Source organism: Pseudozyma hubeiensis (assembly GCF_000403515.1).
Source record: "Pseudozyma hubeiensis SY62 DNA, scaffold: PHS59, whole genome shotgun sequence".
NCBI classification, from domain to species: Eukaryota; Fungi; Basidiomycota; class Ustilaginomycetes; order Ustilaginales; family Ustilaginaceae; genus Pseudozyma; species Pseudozyma hubeiensis.
The window spans coordinates 321,575-335,007 of record NW_012133841.1 but is presented as its reverse complement, the minus strand read 5'-3'; the positions used below and the strand labels follow the sequence as shown (position 1 = coordinate 335,007).

The 13,433-nt window shown below is 57.1% G+C and overlaps 4 protein-coding genes across 4 annotated transcripts in view; 2 read left to right on the top strand and 2 right to left on the bottom strand.

Annotated features, from left to right (window-relative positions):
* PHSY_006662 (cipC protein) overlaps positions 1 to 1,914 on the top strand; it is a gene marked incomplete at both ends in the record, with an annotated part of 2,450 nt that extends 536 nt beyond the window's left edge. Inside the window, one exon of the mRNA XM_012337262.1 lies at positions 1,637 to 1,914. Coding sequence (XP_012192652.1) covers positions 1,637 to 1,914 — 278 coding nt within the window. The remainder of the gene's footprint in view (positions 1 to 1,636) is intronic.
* Positions 1,915 to 2,167: 253 nt separating this feature from the next.
* On the bottom strand, positions 2,168 to 3,883 carry PHSY_006661 (hypothetical protein; the record flags this gene model as incomplete). The annotated part of the gene is made up of 3 exons (XM_012337261.1): positions 2,168 to 2,872; positions 3,001 to 3,642; positions 3,863 to 3,883. The coding sequence occupies 3 exons, from the start codon at positions 3,881 to 3,883 to the stop codon at positions 2,168 to 2,170; spliced, it is 1,368 nt and encodes a 455-aa protein (XP_012192651.1).
* Positions 3,884 to 4,569: 686 nt separating this feature from the next.
* PHSY_006660 (hypothetical protein) lies at positions 4,570 to 7,548 on the top strand (the record flags this gene model as incomplete). The annotated part of the gene is made up of 1 exon (XM_012337260.1): positions 4,570 to 7,548. The coding sequence occupies one exon, from the start codon at positions 4,570 to 4,572 to the stop codon at positions 7,546 to 7,548; it is 2,979 nt and encodes a 992-aa protein (XP_012192650.1).
* A 179-nt stretch (positions 7,549 to 7,727) lies between these two features.
* On the bottom strand, positions 7,728 to 13,115 carry PHSY_006659 (hypothetical protein; the record flags this gene model as incomplete). The annotated part of the gene is made up of 1 exon (XM_012337259.1): positions 7,728 to 13,115. The coding sequence occupies one exon, from the start codon at positions 13,113 to 13,115 to the stop codon at positions 7,728 to 7,730; it is 5,388 nt and encodes a 1,795-aa protein (XP_012192649.1).
* Between the last annotated feature and the right edge of the window lie 318 nt (positions 13,116 to 13,433).

Sequence of the window (13,433 nt, the reverse complement as noted above, 5' to 3'; positions counted from 1 at the left end):
GTGTGTGTGTGTGTGTGTGTGTGTGTGTGTGTGTGTGTGTGTGTGTGTGTGTGTGTGTGTAAGATGAGCAGCGAGATGCAGAATGAGGTCCCCCTTGGATGTAAGCAGAAAGGATCGTCGCTGTGCAGGCTGGATCTGGGAAGCTGGTGCGTCGTCGAGACCCGATTCCACATCACACCGATTCCATCCGATCTGACACTTGCGCCTCATCAAGATATCCGATCGAGCTCTTGCATTTTGCCAATTGCTTCCACGGCCACGGCCCAACTTTCCACGCACTCGCGAGATGACCAGGTGAGCCGGGTCGTCAGGGATCTTCCCTTTTTCGGGCGGCGAAGGAGAGATTTTGACCTCGGCGGAATCCAAACGCGTATGCACAAACACAAATGCGAGAAGCCGAAGGCGGTGTTTCCGCACTGCTAAACGGCCGTATCGTATTTTGATCGGCTGGCTAGACAGGATAGCCTTAGGGGGGTTAGAACTCCCGTTCCTGCTCGCCTCCTCTGGAGCTAGCTTACTGGACGTAGCTTGATTAGCGCCGTGACTGTTCTACGCCTCGCGCCAAGTCAGACTTGCACAGCTTGGGCAGGGGGGACCGTGCTGATCTGTTGTGACTGTGTCAAGATCTGCAGCCCATTGTCAGATGCTGTGGATAACGCATTAGTGGACGCTGCGTTCAAAACGACGAGTACGTCACCTCCGTTCTTCTCGCTGGCGCGGCTGATCCCAAGCGAGGTGGGTCGGGAAGGTGTCCGTGTGCATTGAGGTGCACAACGTTGTCACGATAGGAGGTGGTCTGTGTGTTCTTCGGGTCTGCTTGATGTCCTCATCTAGTTGTGTGTGGTTTTGAAGGATTAGGGCAGCACAGCGCGATGACACCTCCCGGCGGCAGTGCAGGCTTTGCCGAAGCGTCAGAAACAGGAGGCGACGCGCCGGCTTTCTAACGACAAGCCGCCGGTCAGTCAATCTCTGCTTGGGCGGTCTGGAACGAGGGCCGAAAATAACGTGGCAAACCAGCATGGTCCGTTCACCGTTTCACACATTTCCTTCTTCAGCCCACACACCAACTCCGCACGTTGCAGCCCGAGACCAACAGCTGTGTTGTACTTTTCGGTGTGGCAGTGCGCATGCAAGCTGTGCTAAACGGGAAGGTTCGCCTTCTCCACCCGAGGAGGTCAAAGCGTCAGAGACGCACGTTGCAAGTGTTGATCTCTCCCTGGTTTTGAAAGCGTGTGCGGGACAGCGAAGCGGTCGGAAGCGCATGGAGCCGACTCTGCTGGAATGCCGCTCGTTGTGGCGAGCACAGACCATTCTGACAGACACTTCCCGAAACACCAGAACAAGAGAAGTAAGGCGGCGGCCAAGAACAACATATATACCTTTGCGAGATTCGCTGGATGCCTTCTCCACCACCACATCCTCCCAACAATACACCAGTCACACAACCTTCACACACACCACACACCCTAGATACTGATCAAGATGTTCGGATTCGGAAACCACGAGGAAGCCGCTGACTTTGTCTGTACGTGACTCCACCCATGTCCCTTCTCCCCTGACAAGCCGTTCCTCTCACATATCGAACACATCACTGAACCCTACCCTCTGCTCACCGCACCCTTCCCCCTCTCAACAGACAACCAAGACCCTCAGGAGCACCAGGCCAAGTTCTCGCACGAAGCCGTCGGCTTCGGAGCCGGTTTCATGGCGATGCGCGAATACGAGAAGCGCCAGGAAGCCCGTGGCGAACACCCCAAGCACGAGATGGCCAAGGAGATCCTCGCCGGCATCGCCGGTGGTGAGGTCGACAAGCTCTTCGAAACCAAGGGCCTCGACTTCCTCGACCGCGAAGAGGCCAAGCGTCACGCCCGCCAGCAGGCCGAACAGCTTTACGACCAGCAGTACGGCAACTAAAGCCACCATCCCCAGCTCGCTACATCGTCTTGCTTGATAGGTGAAATATTACAAAGTGGTTACGAAAGGAATAGTTTGGTTTTGCTGTGATGTGGTTGTGTTTCGTCGTCATCTGCTCCACGGACGACGTCTCGCATCCATGCTGGTGGTGCAGGTGTGACGTTATGGCTTTCGCCGACGAAGAGTAGAAATGCTGTAGTACATCAATTGCCCCTTACACGGAACGGCCTATCGCTGAATCGCCGAGATCCGTCTAATGTGCGGCACGCGGGTTGGCGAATCGGATGTGCTGCTCGTAAAATTTGATGACCCGCTGCGGACATCGCTCGTTGACCACGTCGTTGTCGACACAGATCCTCGGACCCTTGCCGTCGGCTTCTTCGGGCGCTCCGATCGAGTCCATCGCCTTTGTCCAAGAGGACGACTGCTCGAATTGGACGAAGCTCTGCAATTGGCTATCGTCCTCGCTTCGCTGCATATTGATGATGCTATCGACGCATTCATCCCAATTCTGACGTTTCATGTAGTGGTCGAGGAAGCGAACGCGGACCTTTTCGAGCGCTCGTGCTTTGTCCTGTGCGCGCTTCGTGGACATCTCTGCGTTCTCTTCGTCTTCCTCCTCTTCCTCCTCTTCCTCCTCTTCTGCGGTTGATGAGCGTCGAGCCCTCTTTGCCGAACTGGGTTTCGTGGATGAGGCCGCGCTTTTGCGCCCGTTGCCGGCCCTGCGGTTGCTGGTCGAGGCCGCTTCATCTTCCGATTCGCTGTCGTCGACCTCCTCGACGCCATCGTCGTACCTGGATTTGCGCTTTGATTCTTGCGCAAATTTCTTAGGTTGTGACTTCGCGGGCTGCGTCTTCCAGTAGGCGTCGATGATGTTGTCCGGAATGTGTCCTTCTGGCTCCCATGTGTTCTCTTCCTCGGGGTAGTCTTTCCACTTGATCAGGTATTGGAATCCCCACTGGATTGTGAGAGGGCAGCAAAGTCGTGACGTGTATGAGGCCATCAGAGTTAGCGACTGATAGTACTCGGGCAGCGACCGCGTTGCGGAGAGCGCGGATTCTGGTGCAAGACAGAAAGGGAACTCACAGATTCGGAGCCTTTGAGGTTTTCGTGTTTGCGGATGGCTTCAACCACGTATTCGTCCTCTGCTTGTACACTGTCATCGTCGTCATCATCATCATCATCGACTACCTCGATTGGCTGCTTCGTTTTGGAAGGACGACCTCTCCTGGCAGGCTTCTTCTTCTCCTCAACTTCGCTGTCGTCATCATCTGAGAGGCCGATGTGGATGGGCTTCTTGCGCCCATTTGATTTCGCCGGGGACTGACTCGCCGAAGCGCTCCTCCCCCTGCGCGGTGTCATGGCCATGTCGGTGATTGCTGGATCCTCAACAGCGTCAGGATCAGCGAGGGTCTGCGGCGAACTGGAAAGAGAGGCGGAAGCTTGCTGCTGCGTGCGGGAATGATCTGCGGCAGCGAATTTCCTCCGAAAAGGCGAGAAGACGTCGAGAATGGAGGAAAACAGCTTGGCGACTAAGGGTAGGCACGACGCTGCGGACGGCGTCGAGGACAATCGTGATTCGTAGTGCAGCGGTTCAGCTATTGCTCTGGGCGAGGAGGCTGTTCGACGCTCGTTCGGACGAGAGCGGGAAGGTTTGAGCGTGGAGCAATGACCGATGCAAGGGTGTACGAATGTCGGGTCTCGACGAGGCGCAGATAAGATGGGTATCTGAGCCGCAGCGAGAGTCAATGACAAAGAGTCCTGTGCTGGTGAGCGATTGACTTGCGGATGTGCATGGTGGTGAGGAAAGGCAACGCAGCACCGAGATGTGACAGTGACGGAAGAAGTGGATCGATGGCTCAGCCAAGGCTGCCTTTCACCTCTTCATGTCGAGATTCTTGGGATTTTGGGCCCCTGCGCCGACCGAGCAAGGTGAGACAGAACACACCAACGATTTTGGAAATATCATACAGCTCCGCGTCGCGACCCTTAAGAACAAGGGCGCGCGACGCTGCCACCCGATCCGATCACGGTTACCCTGTCGAATCTTCCCGATAAGCCTTTCCTACGCCAATCATGGAGTCGATACCACGGCCGCACAAGCACCACCTCATAGAGGCATCTCGAGCTCGATGACCAGCACATTGTGAGATGACAACAGGCGGTAAGTCCATCGCTCTGGGCCTATGACAATGTCCACCAGTTACTTGAAGTCAAGACGCTCGCTCAACGAGTGTAACTTCGCGTGAACTACAGAGAAGTCACCGACGCGGCAGCAGGACACCCTATCTTCATCCATAAGTTCAGGGTCCAGCCTCCTCCGAATTGCAAAGCACCAAATTTACGGCAGTGCAGTGCCAGCTTTGTGACGCACGAGCCGAACAACTCAAGCTTGACGTCCTTGTCCCGCTCATTCAATCACAACTCTCAACATCAACGCATCCGCAGCTCCTCTCCGCACACACGCCTCTCCTAAGTCCTCTTCTGTAAGCTGTGCAGATAAGACGGGTGCTCCGAATGAGGAACAACAAGCGTGCACACAGACAACACGAGTGCACTATGCTCCTCGAATCTTAGCGACATTCGCAAAAGCTCAGTGACCAGCACCCGGAATTGCCTGCAACCTGGAAGCGGAGCGCAGCTGAGGTGTGCCGAATGAACGTTATGTCCTCATCCGACGGATCCATTGCGGCGTCGGATCACGTCCCGTCAACAACACGCACAACGCATCAAGACCCTGAGCAGAGCGACCGACACAGCTCGACCATGGAAGAGCAGCACGACGTTGACAACGGCACGTCCCGACGCACACCCGAGGAAGGCGTAACGCTAGAAATCTCCTCAGACGCCAACGATGACGATGGCGACATCTCCCTCGTAGGCTCTCCCAAGATCGACGAGGGTTCAGCAGCAACGAACGCTTCTTTCCATCGACGTATCGACTCCCTGCCTCCTCAAAAGTACAGTGTCACACACGACGTATCTACTGGATTGTCCAACGGTTTCGCATCCACATCGCTGCACATGACTACCGAAGAAGAAGAGGAAGAAGCCGACATCTCAGCAACATATCCTCAGGACGGCGTCGACACGGACATCAGCTCGAGCTCGGCCACAGCTCAACATCTTTCTGGAAGGCATCACTCCGCAGTACCATCTTCTCTCCAGAATACCATCGACAAGGCCGAACTCAACTTCGTCGATATCACCCTTGACGTTCCGGATCAACAATCTGGAGGCCTAAGCGACGGTCTCAGAGGTTTGGGTCCATTGGCCGGCTCGGCAAGGACCGCAGAGCAGATTCGCGGGGACAGCTTCAGCAGCCGGAACCCTCAGAACACTTCCAACTCTGCATCAGCGGATCAACTCGAACATGACACAGGCCTTGCTGCAGACACTGTTTCGTCCACCCATGACCAGACTCCACCCCTCAGTCCCGATACCGGCGGGAGGCGCAGCGCAGAAGGTCGCTACAGGGGTCGAAAGAGTGCGCCTTCTAGCAGATCAGCTAGCCCTGCACGCTCTCCTAGCAGCGGTGCGCCCGGTCCTGCACCGGCAGGTCCATCTCAAGAACACCATATCGCTGCCGCCGTCGACTCATCTTCGCTGCAGGATAGGCTTGCCGCTGCACCCGCACCTGTCTTGCTCGCCGCGGACGAAGACGGTAACATCAGCGTAGTTGCGGAGTATCCGGTCAGTCCCCGAACCGTTCCAACGGCTCTTTCACAGGGCGATGAGGGAAAGAGTACGGAAGCAGCAAGCTCAGCATTGCCTGTCCTCACATCTTCCGCCGAATCGAAATTCAGTCCGTCAGACGCGAAAGCAGCCGCGTCCATATCCGACGAGGTCGCCGCCGCCGATGCTGCAGAAGGATCCCGAACATCTACTCACAGCACCACCGCAACCTCATCACTTGCTCCACCAGAAGCGGACAGCGTTCCCACGAGCGCCACACCCGGACTATCCGACAAAGCCGATCAAGTCGACCCCAAGACCCGTCGCAAATCGTCCTCGGCAGGTGCCGATCCCGTCGACTCCCTCACGCGCATGACCACGCTACCCGCGAAACCCAAGACGGAAGAGATCAAGCATCGCGCCGACTTTGAGCGCATGATGATGGGCGCCAAGGAAGCAGAGCGCAAGAAGCGCGACGAGGAGGAGGAGCGCAAACGTCAGCGTCAGGACGAGCAGCGCGAGGCGCTCGCTCGCTGGGAGAAGGAGATCCTTCCGTCGTGGTCCCGCGCGCGCAAGGATCCGGAGCTCGAAAAGCTGTGGTGGAGAGGTGCTCCGCCAAGCATCCGCGGTAGGGTGTGGGCGTTGGCGATTGGGAATCCGCTGATGCTGCCGCGCAATCTGTTGGAGCAGCAGGAGAGGAAGGCGCTTGGGAGCGGGGATGGGAAGATGGAGGAGGTGATTCCGAGGAGGGTGTTGGATCAGATCGATGATGATGTAGAGGAGGCGTTGCCGAGCCTGAAGCTGTTTCAGGAGGATGGACCGCTGCACGAGGACTTGGTGAGGCTCTGTCGGGCGTTTGTGCTCGTTCGCATCGAGCAGGTTGCAGAGCTCGATGTCGCTGGAGACGCCAACAAGGCTGCGAGTCGACATCAGAATGCCAGTCCCCGACCTCGCAAGATGGAGCTTCCATCTGCCGATAACGAGGTTGCGTCGGAAGAGCCGCAGGACGAATACACGAGACGCGGCATCGATCTCTACCAAGCCGGTCTCGCCAGCCTCGCTGCAGTGCTGCTGATCAACATGTCGATCAACACTGCCTTCATCGCGCTGCTCAACCTGTTGCATTCGAAATCTTGGCTCAAGGCACTTTACTCTTTGCTGCCCAACACGCTCCCCTCCGATGACCCTGCGCACGCATCCATCCCGACACCAGCAACGCGCAAGACAGGCTCCGCATACACCCTGCCGCCCAAAGAAAAGGCGATCCGAGGCTTCGAACGCGTCTTCGAAACGCTCCTGGCCGACTCGATGCCCAAAGTCTTCGCCAACCTTTTGGCGCACAACGTCAAGCTGCATCGCGTCGTGCTGCGTGACTGGGTCTGCGAGTTGTGGACGAGGTGGTTGGATGTAGATACGGTGATGAGGTTGTGGGATGTGGTGCTGCTGGACGAGACGGATGGGATGATCTATCGGGTGTGTTTGGGGCTGGTGCAGATGTTGGAGTCGAGGTTGTACGGGACGGAAGGGGAGGAGCTGGTGTCAGTGTTGAGGGGAGAGGATAGGGCTGCGTTGGCGGTTTGGAGGAGGGAGAAGGAGGCGACGGGTGAGCTGGTCGAGATGCAGAAGAGGAGGAGGAGCAGTAGGAGGTCGTCGAGTGGAGCGGCGAGGGTAGCGGTGGGTGAGGTGTCGGCAGCTGCGGCTGGCTCGGCGTTATCCATCGCTTCTAGCCACAGCGAGGACGCAGCTGCAGCTCCACCGACAAGAAGCAGCTCGCTAGCAACGCACACTCCACCCTCCGACACCGACCTCAACCCCACCGATGCAGTCACACCCCGAGACTACATCTACGAGCAATACTCCTTCCGCGAAGATCACGTATTCCAAACCCTCGAGGCGCAACAGTCGTGGTGGAAACCATCCACCCTGCAACGCTTGCTAGATCGAGAGTTGAGCGAGTAGGCCTCAACGCTCCATGTTCTTCTCACTGCATACATCGCATGTTGATTGTGCGGTGGAATTCCGAGATCGTCATTCGTCAAACATTGAAGAGTCGTGGTCATCTGTAACAAAAACGAAAAACAGTGTGTATGTGTGTGTGTATGGAACAAAGGGGAAAAGTTTCGGAAAAGTGTCTGACCCTAACGCATACTCAAAGCACTTCTGCTCGGACTACCCATCGCATTCATCTCTCCGACCACACTTCCGCCTCTGCCCCTCCCCACCGAACTCTTGAGACTCTTGGCCTGACGTTCCAGCTCCATGGTGCTGCTCCTCCAACTCTCCATATGCTTATCCGCCTGACTCTTGTACTTCTCCAGCGTGGATTGGAGGCTTTCGATCATTCCTTCGTCCACACCTGCCTCTTGGATCAGACTCTGGTAGGCAGCTGCGAGCTGGTCGTACTTGAGCTCGCTTTCGTCGAGTCCGGATTGCAGGTCTCGGATCTGCGTGACGAGCGACGCCATTTGGGTTTGCGTCGAACGTTGGTTGGAGAGCGACTCGTTGTAGGCTCGTGTCATTTCGGCGAGCTTCGTTTCAAGGTCCGAGGTGTTGGAGGAGGAGGAGGAGCCGTTGCTGGCGTGGTTGGATCGGGGCTTGTCGTAGACGTAGTAGCTGCTCGAACCTCTGGTGGGAGCAGAGATGCCGTTCGTGGGAGCAGTCTTGTGGTTCCTCAGCAGATCGCTCTTGGCCGCAATATCCTGCTCCAGCTCTTCGTGGCCGCGTCTCAACTCGTCCAAAATCTGATGCCTCAACCCGTCGCTGCTTCCGCCGGTCACTTGCGGCGATCCGTGTCCCGCCAGAATCAACTCCTCCAAATTCGTCATCGTCGTACTCCTCGCGATCTGCGAATTCTTCAGCTGTCGTTCCAGCTCTTGAATGTGCGTTTCGAATTGTCGTCTGGTGCGAGACACCATCTCATCCGCTTGAAGATCCTTGCGACGCGCATTCGACAGGGCTTCGTCCCTCTGCTGTTGCGCCTGCTTGAGCGACGAAGTCAATTCCGCTACTTTATCTTCGAGCTTCTTGACCGATTTAGCGTCGCCATTCGCAGAAGGCGCGACGTTTCCGTACGTCGTAACAGCTCCACGCAGGCCGTTCCCGACCGTCGGTGAAGCCGCCACTGCACCGCCAGCCGCTCGTTGAAGCCGCGTGACTTCGCGCGTCAGATCCTCGTTCTCGTTCGCAAGTCGAGTCTTGCTCTTCTCCAGCGTCTTTGTGTAGTGTGCTAGTTCTTGCAACTTGGACTGCGCATCTGCCAGCTGTCGATCGGTGTACTTCTTCGCTTCTTCGAGCACATGGACGTGCTCCACGATGGTCTTGTTCTGCATGGATTGCAGCTTGCGCATCTCCTGCTGCACCAGCGTCAATTCATGCTTGAGCCCGCTGATCTCCTTGTCTTTGCCTGCGACCAGCTGCTGCAAGCTGTTGGCGTTGCGTTCGGCCTGCTTGTGCGCCTGCTCGAGCAACTCGCGTCGTTTGGATTCGGTGCTGAGCTCAACAGCCACCTGGTCAGCCTTGTGCTTCCAGTTGGCTTCGTTTCGCTCCAGCTCGAGCAGAGCATCTTCGAGATCTTGGTGCTTGGTGGCGGACGCTGCCAGCTGCTTCTCCAGCATGTCTTTGTTCTTCAGTGCGTCCTGCAGGCCACGATTGATGACGGCGGATTTGCTCTGCGCTTCCTGCAGCTTCGCCTCGGCTTCACGCTTGGCCTTTTCGGCAGCAGCGATCTTGGCATCGGCTTCTCGGACGCGTACTTCAGCGTCGCGCACCTGGACCTCGGCGCCTTGTCGTGCAGCGCCGTGGGACTGTGCTTCTTTTTGCGCCGCCGAAATCTCTGCGCGCAAAGCCGAGATCTGCTCCAGACTGGAATGCTTGGACTCGGAAAGCTCCCGCTGAACACTGGCCATCTGCTCTCTCAGCGTCTGCAACTCTTGCTCCTTCATACGATGGACCTCTTTTGTCTTGACATCTTCAGAGCTCTTTGCCTCCATCAGTCGTCGAGTCTCGTCAAGCTCCCTTTGAAGAGCAGCTCTGGCTTCGCTCGTCTTGGCGTGTTCGTCTTTCACCGAATTGACATCAAACGTCAACGTGTTGAGCTTGAGGCCAAGCTCTTCGAGCTGTTTGGTGAGGGATTCGCGCTCTCGAGAGAGATCCGAGACTTGCTTCTGCAGCTGGCCAACTTCCTGCTCCTTGTCCTTGACACGAGTCTCGTGGCTTGCAGCGACACGCTGCAGCTCCGAAAGCTGGTAGGACGACTGGCGCGATTGATCCTCGAGCTGCAACGCGCGCTTCTGCTCCTCTTGACGACCATTGGCTTCGGCGAGCAACTTCGCTTCGACTTCCTGCACGGCAGCCAGCATGCGCTTGTGGGCGCGGTCGACATCCTGCTCCTTTTCTTGCAGCTTGCGGGACAAGTCGTCCCTCTCCGCGGCGAAAGCTTGGCGCTCAGAACGGAATTGCTCTGCGTTGGTGCTGTGTGTGCTGAGATCGCGCATGAAGGTGTCTTCCTTCTGCTTCCAGGCTTTCTGCTCTGCTTCGAGTCGCAGCAGATGATCGGCAGCCTGGTCGAAGGCCTGCTTCAGCTCCGCGTGAGCTTGCTCCGTTGCTCTTTGGGACGCAAGAGCCTTCTCGAGCTGACCCTCGAGCAGATCCACGTCGCCTTGAAGCGCTGCCAGATCATCTTCGAGAGCCGACTCGCGCTCTTTGGAACGAGCCAAGACTTGATCCTTGTCGAGCAACAGGGTTCGCTCTGATTGGAGCTGTTCCTCGATTTTGCGCTTTTCAGACTCGAGCTGGAATTTGAGCGCCTCGAGTGCTTCGCGTTCCTTCTGGTCTCGCTCGGCACGTTCGGTCACCATGGCAAGCTCGAGCTGCTTCCGCTTGAGCTCCTCGTCGTGCCTGGTGGCTGTGAGCAGCGGTCGGACACGCGTGTAGAGCTGCCACCACGGCCATTCGCGCAGTTCGACGTAGAGACGCGCATTGCGCTGCACCGTGCGCACGGCCGCTGCACGGTTGAGGATCTTCTTCATCTGGCGGCGAGCGGTGTACATACGGCAGGCAGCGCCGAAGCGGCTGAAGATGTCGTAGAGGTGCGAGTCTCTGCGCTCTTCCATCTCGGCGAGCACACCGGCCTTGAAGAAGACCTTGGAAGTGCCGATCTTGAACGTCGATTTGTCGAGCTCGAGCGACTCGACCATCCTCTGACAAGCTTTGCGGCCGTCCATGTAGCCTGGAGGAATGATGCCGGGAGTCAAGACTTCGTAGCGATTCCTGAATTCGGAGAAGAGGAGTCGGTTTGGATATCCGAGACGGGCGATGCGGATACCTTCGAGGACACCGTTGCAGCGGAGCTGCTCGAGTACGAGCGGCACATCCATCTTGCCCGGCTTCTTTTCAGGATTGGGAACGATGCAGCGAACAAAGTGTGGCTGTGTCGAAGAAAGCTGAGCCATGAGCGAGTTGAGCTGCTCCTTGTGCCTCTGGCCGACAGTGCGGAAAGCACCACGCTTAACGCGACGCCTAGGTGCGGAGGCGAGCGAAGTCTCCTCGTCGACCTCGGCGTACTCGGCAAAGAGCGAGGCGATGAAGCGGTCACTGGATTCGGACATGACACGGGTGAGGTTGTCGTTGAGAGGATCCTTGTTCTTGTCGAGCCATCCGTCGGTGCGGTACTCGACATCGCCTGCGTAGTGCTTGACGACAAAGCCTGAGGCGAATCGAGTGCGCCCGAACTTGGTTGAACCGTGAGCTAGACCCTTCTCGGCCGCCATGGCAGCACCAGCGGCGTCCATTGCCGAGCCGTCCTTGTTGGTACCCCAGGTGCGGTTGAGCTTTTCGGTGAAGGTGAGATCTGTGGCCTTGGGCATGATGCACTCCTCGTCGAGGCACGAAAGGATGCCGATCGGCGTGGTGGACTCGATGAGGTCGATGGTGGGTTGAAGGTCGAGGCCAAAGTTGACAAAGTCCCACTCGATGTTTTCTCGCGCATACTCTTCCTGCTCCAAGACAAACATGTGATGGTTGAAGAACTGCTGGAGCTTCTCGTTGGTATAGTTGATGCAAAGCTGCTCGAAGCTGTTGACGTCGAAGATCTCGAAGCCGGCAATATCGAGGACACCAATGAAACTGCTCTTGCTGGTGGGTCGATCGAGCGCCTTGTTGATGCGGTCGACGAGCCAACCAAAGGCCTTCTCGTAGAGGGTTTTGCTGAGTGCAGCCATCTCCTCAGAGACCTGACGCATGGTCCTTGCTGAGGTAACCCATTCGCGGCCGGCCTTGACGCGCGGTCGGAGAAGGGCATTAGCGAACTCTTGCTGCGGTAAGCCGAGCACGTGGCAGATCTTCTCGACCTGAGGCATGTTGGTGATGCGAGCCTGCTCGGAACGGTCGGTGGCAAGCTGGATGTTGCCGATGTGCAGGATGGCAGCAGCCACACGGAAGAGGTTGAGCTGCTCTTCGGGAGTGAAGCCGACGGTGTTGAGTGCATCGCGCAGCAGTTTCCATTCGGCATTGTCATCGACACCTTCGACGTGCTTACGAGTGCCCTTGAGGTAAGCGTAGTCGTCGGCAGAGCTGGTAAGCAAAAGCTTTTGCTTGAGCTCGGGCTCGGCACCGCGCAAGAGCTGGTAAAAGATGTGGAAGCTTCGCTCGTTCTCGCTTCGAATGGCGACTCTGCTCTTCTCCAAGAGGTACCAGTCGATGTTTGCGCCAGCAATGGCTCCTACGGATGTGAATTCGATGCGGACAAACTTTCCGAAACGACTCGAGTTGTTGTTGCGGATGGTCTGTGCGTTACCGAAGGCTTCGAGGATGGGGTTTGCTTGCAAAATCTGACGCTCGAGAAGGCCGAGACGCTTTGAGGCGACAGGCTGTACACCATTGATGCGGTCGAGGACTTCTCGTGACGAGGAAGGGGTGAGCGAGTTGGCAGGCGACTGGGAGCCGTGAGCGGCGGGGTCGGCGGCGATGGCGGCGAGATACTGGATGACCTTTTTTGTGTTTTCGGTCTTTCCGGCACCTGATTCGCCGGTGACGAGCAGACTTTGGTTCTCGCGATTGTCGATCATGTTGCGCATAGCCTCATCGGCGAGTGCAAAGACGTGCGGAGCGTTCTCCTCTCTTCTACGGCCCTTGTAGGCAGCGACAATGGCATCGGTGTAGATGGGCAACGAGCGATATGGGTTGACGGCGACCAAGAAGAGGCCTGAGTAGGTGTAAATGAGCGAGCTAAAGTACCTCTGCCGCAAATTGTGCACGACACTGGCTTCGTTGAGGAAGGTGAGGTCGGCGATATCCTCGACCTTGTCGAACTTGGGCGGATTCATCTTGCTGAGCTCAAAAGTGGGGACGGTACGGTTCGAGCCATCTTGCAAGGCGCAGAGGGACTGATCGCCTTCCTCTTTGATGACCCAGGCGGACAGGTAGCCGACATTTGGATCAGGGATCCAGACGTACTTTTTGGCTGCAAATTCTGCTGCAGAAGCAGCGTCAGATGCGGACTGCCCGACGCCCCTCGAGGGACGTGGCATGGCGGCGGCTAGCTGCGCTGCATTGTTCGCTTCTACCGAGGGCGATGCGCGATGTGATGGGCGGAAGAGATTTGACTTTGTGCGAACAACATCGACCATGATGGCGAGATGTTTTGTGACGTCGTCGTCGACGCTGATACGGAATGATCCTCCAGGAGATGTTGCTTTTAGCTTGAGCAGTGCTTTTTAGGTGCTCGTTGTAGCAAGGCTTCGCGCACTGGAGAGCGTGTGTTGGCGTTGACGGTGCGACTGCTCTCGCGGTGCTGAGGATAATGTCCAGGAACGAAAGAACGTAGATGAAAGGACTAAGCCGGGGCG